We start from the raw sequence: 1,781 nt of genomic DNA, 5'->3' as shown, positions 1-1,781 counted from the left end.
CGTAACATCAGCTGTTTCGGATTACCTGGAAAGGTCGGGATCGACACACTGACCCAGTGCCAACGACCCACTTCCGTCGAAGCAGGTTCATTCGTGGATGAATGGGTAAGTTTTTCATAAGTAATAAAACACTTTATTCCTTTCGGATAACGAATAAAAGTATCGAACACAGTTATTAAACGACTTATTTGTTATTCGTGAAAAAAAAAAATACGTTTTGTAGATCAATGTCAATGATACACACGTTGAAAATTTCATCGAAATCGGTGGATGGAGAAACAAGCGACAGGAGCATTGAAAGATGTAAGAATCTGCAGATTTATTACAGTTTTACGCTGAAAGTCGTGATACTGCGATTTTCACAATCTTTAACCGTTTGTAGCTCATAGAAACATTAACCGATTTCGATGAAATTTTCAGCGTGTGTGTCATTGACATAGATCTACAAAACGTATTTTTTAAATTTTCATTACGAGCTTAGATATTAAAAGATTACGACTAATTGCAGTTTTTTCAAAAATTTATACAAACGTCGGAATGACGGCAAAAAAACATTTCTCTAAGCCTTATAAAAATAGCGGTGCAAAGTTAAATTTTTTTGACAACGATCGATAACCGAGAAGTCACGCGTACGCGTCGTTCACGATAGCGCGTGGGTGAATCTCTGTTCGCCCGTCCCTGAGCGCGGGCTCTACGGGCGCTGTGATTGGCCAGTGTTTTTCGTTAATAATTCGAAAACGAAGCTTCAAACTACATTTTGGGAAAGGAAAATGTTGTTCAGAGTCATCCCTGCAACTCCGCCCCCTCCCCCTTACCGGATGTTCGAAGAGTTCCGGAACACCCTGTATATATAGCATGTGATAACAGCGCCACTTGTTTTAGTCACGAGAAATTATGGTATGATAAACTGTATACACGCGCCTTCGTGCGCGTTCGGATGGTACAATTTTTACGCCGTTTGTTTGTTAATAAATATTTCTGTTTAGTGACATAATAATCAGGTGAAAATGGATAACGAGAAAACTACTATGCTTGCGGTTCTACAACTGCTCAGAAAATATAATCTGAAGGTATACTACGAGGAATTTCGTTGCAAAAATTTCCTAACCTCAAACCTTACTATAAACATTAAACATTTATCATAAAACTACTGTACATTCCTATGTTGTCCCATGAAAGGTATTGCTATAATGCTTAGAAATGTATTATTATAATAATTTTACATACATACTACATTTATAGGGAACAGAAGAACTATTCAAAAAAGAGGCAAATCTGACAGATATCTCTGCGGATGAAACTCAGCAAACTGATTCTGAAGTGAACAGTGTACTTTCTGCTTACAAAAGTGAAGGGGACCCTGCTCTCTATGAGAAAGCATATAGTGAATTAAAGAAATTTGTTGAGGGGTCCTTAGATATATACAAGGTAATATATTATGTACGCAATGTATATACCAAATAAGAATATATGATAAAATACTTTTTGTTCAATAACAGCATGAATTGGGTACAATTTTATACCCAGTCTTGGTACACATGTACCTTGAGTTGGTTTATAATAATCATTCTGAGGAAGCAAAACAATTGTTGGATAAATTTGGTGGGAATTTGGAGGAATATTATCAGAATGATTTAAAAAGATTATCCAATGTCACTAAACGTGAACAAATGGCAGGAAACGAATTAACTGACACTTTCAAGTATGTACTAATAAGCACTCTTAATAAGAACTTATCATATGATAATTATACTATAAATATTTATAAAATGTATTGTAGA

The 1,781-nt window shown here is 35.5% G+C and overlaps 1 protein-coding gene across 1 annotated transcript in view; it reads left to right on the top strand.

The window, feature by feature from the left end:
• The first annotated feature begins 1,007 nt into the window (after positions 1 to 1,007).
• LOC108575210 (transcription initiation factor TFIID subunit 5) overlaps positions 1,008 to 1,781 on the top strand; it is a 2,964-nt gene continuing 2,190 nt past the window's right edge. The window contains exons 1-3 of the mRNA XM_017937950.1: positions 1,008 to 1,070; positions 1,243 to 1,428; positions 1,500 to 1,779. Of these exons, the coding sequence (XP_017793439.1) occupies positions 1,008 to 1,070; positions 1,243 to 1,428; positions 1,500 to 1,779 (529 nt within the window). The remainder of the gene's footprint in view (positions 1,071 to 1,242; positions 1,429 to 1,499; positions 1,780 to 1,781) is intronic.

Source organism: Habropoda laboriosa, unplaced genomic scaffold (genome assembly GCF_001263275.1).
Source record: "Habropoda laboriosa isolate 0110345459 unplaced genomic scaffold, ASM126327v1 scaffold207, whole genome shotgun sequence".
Lineage (NCBI taxonomy): Eukaryota > Metazoa > Arthropoda > Insecta > Hymenoptera > Apidae > Habropoda > Habropoda laboriosa.
The sequence above is the reverse complement of the archived record's forward strand: the minus strand, read 5'-3'. Positions and strand labels throughout refer to the sequence as shown.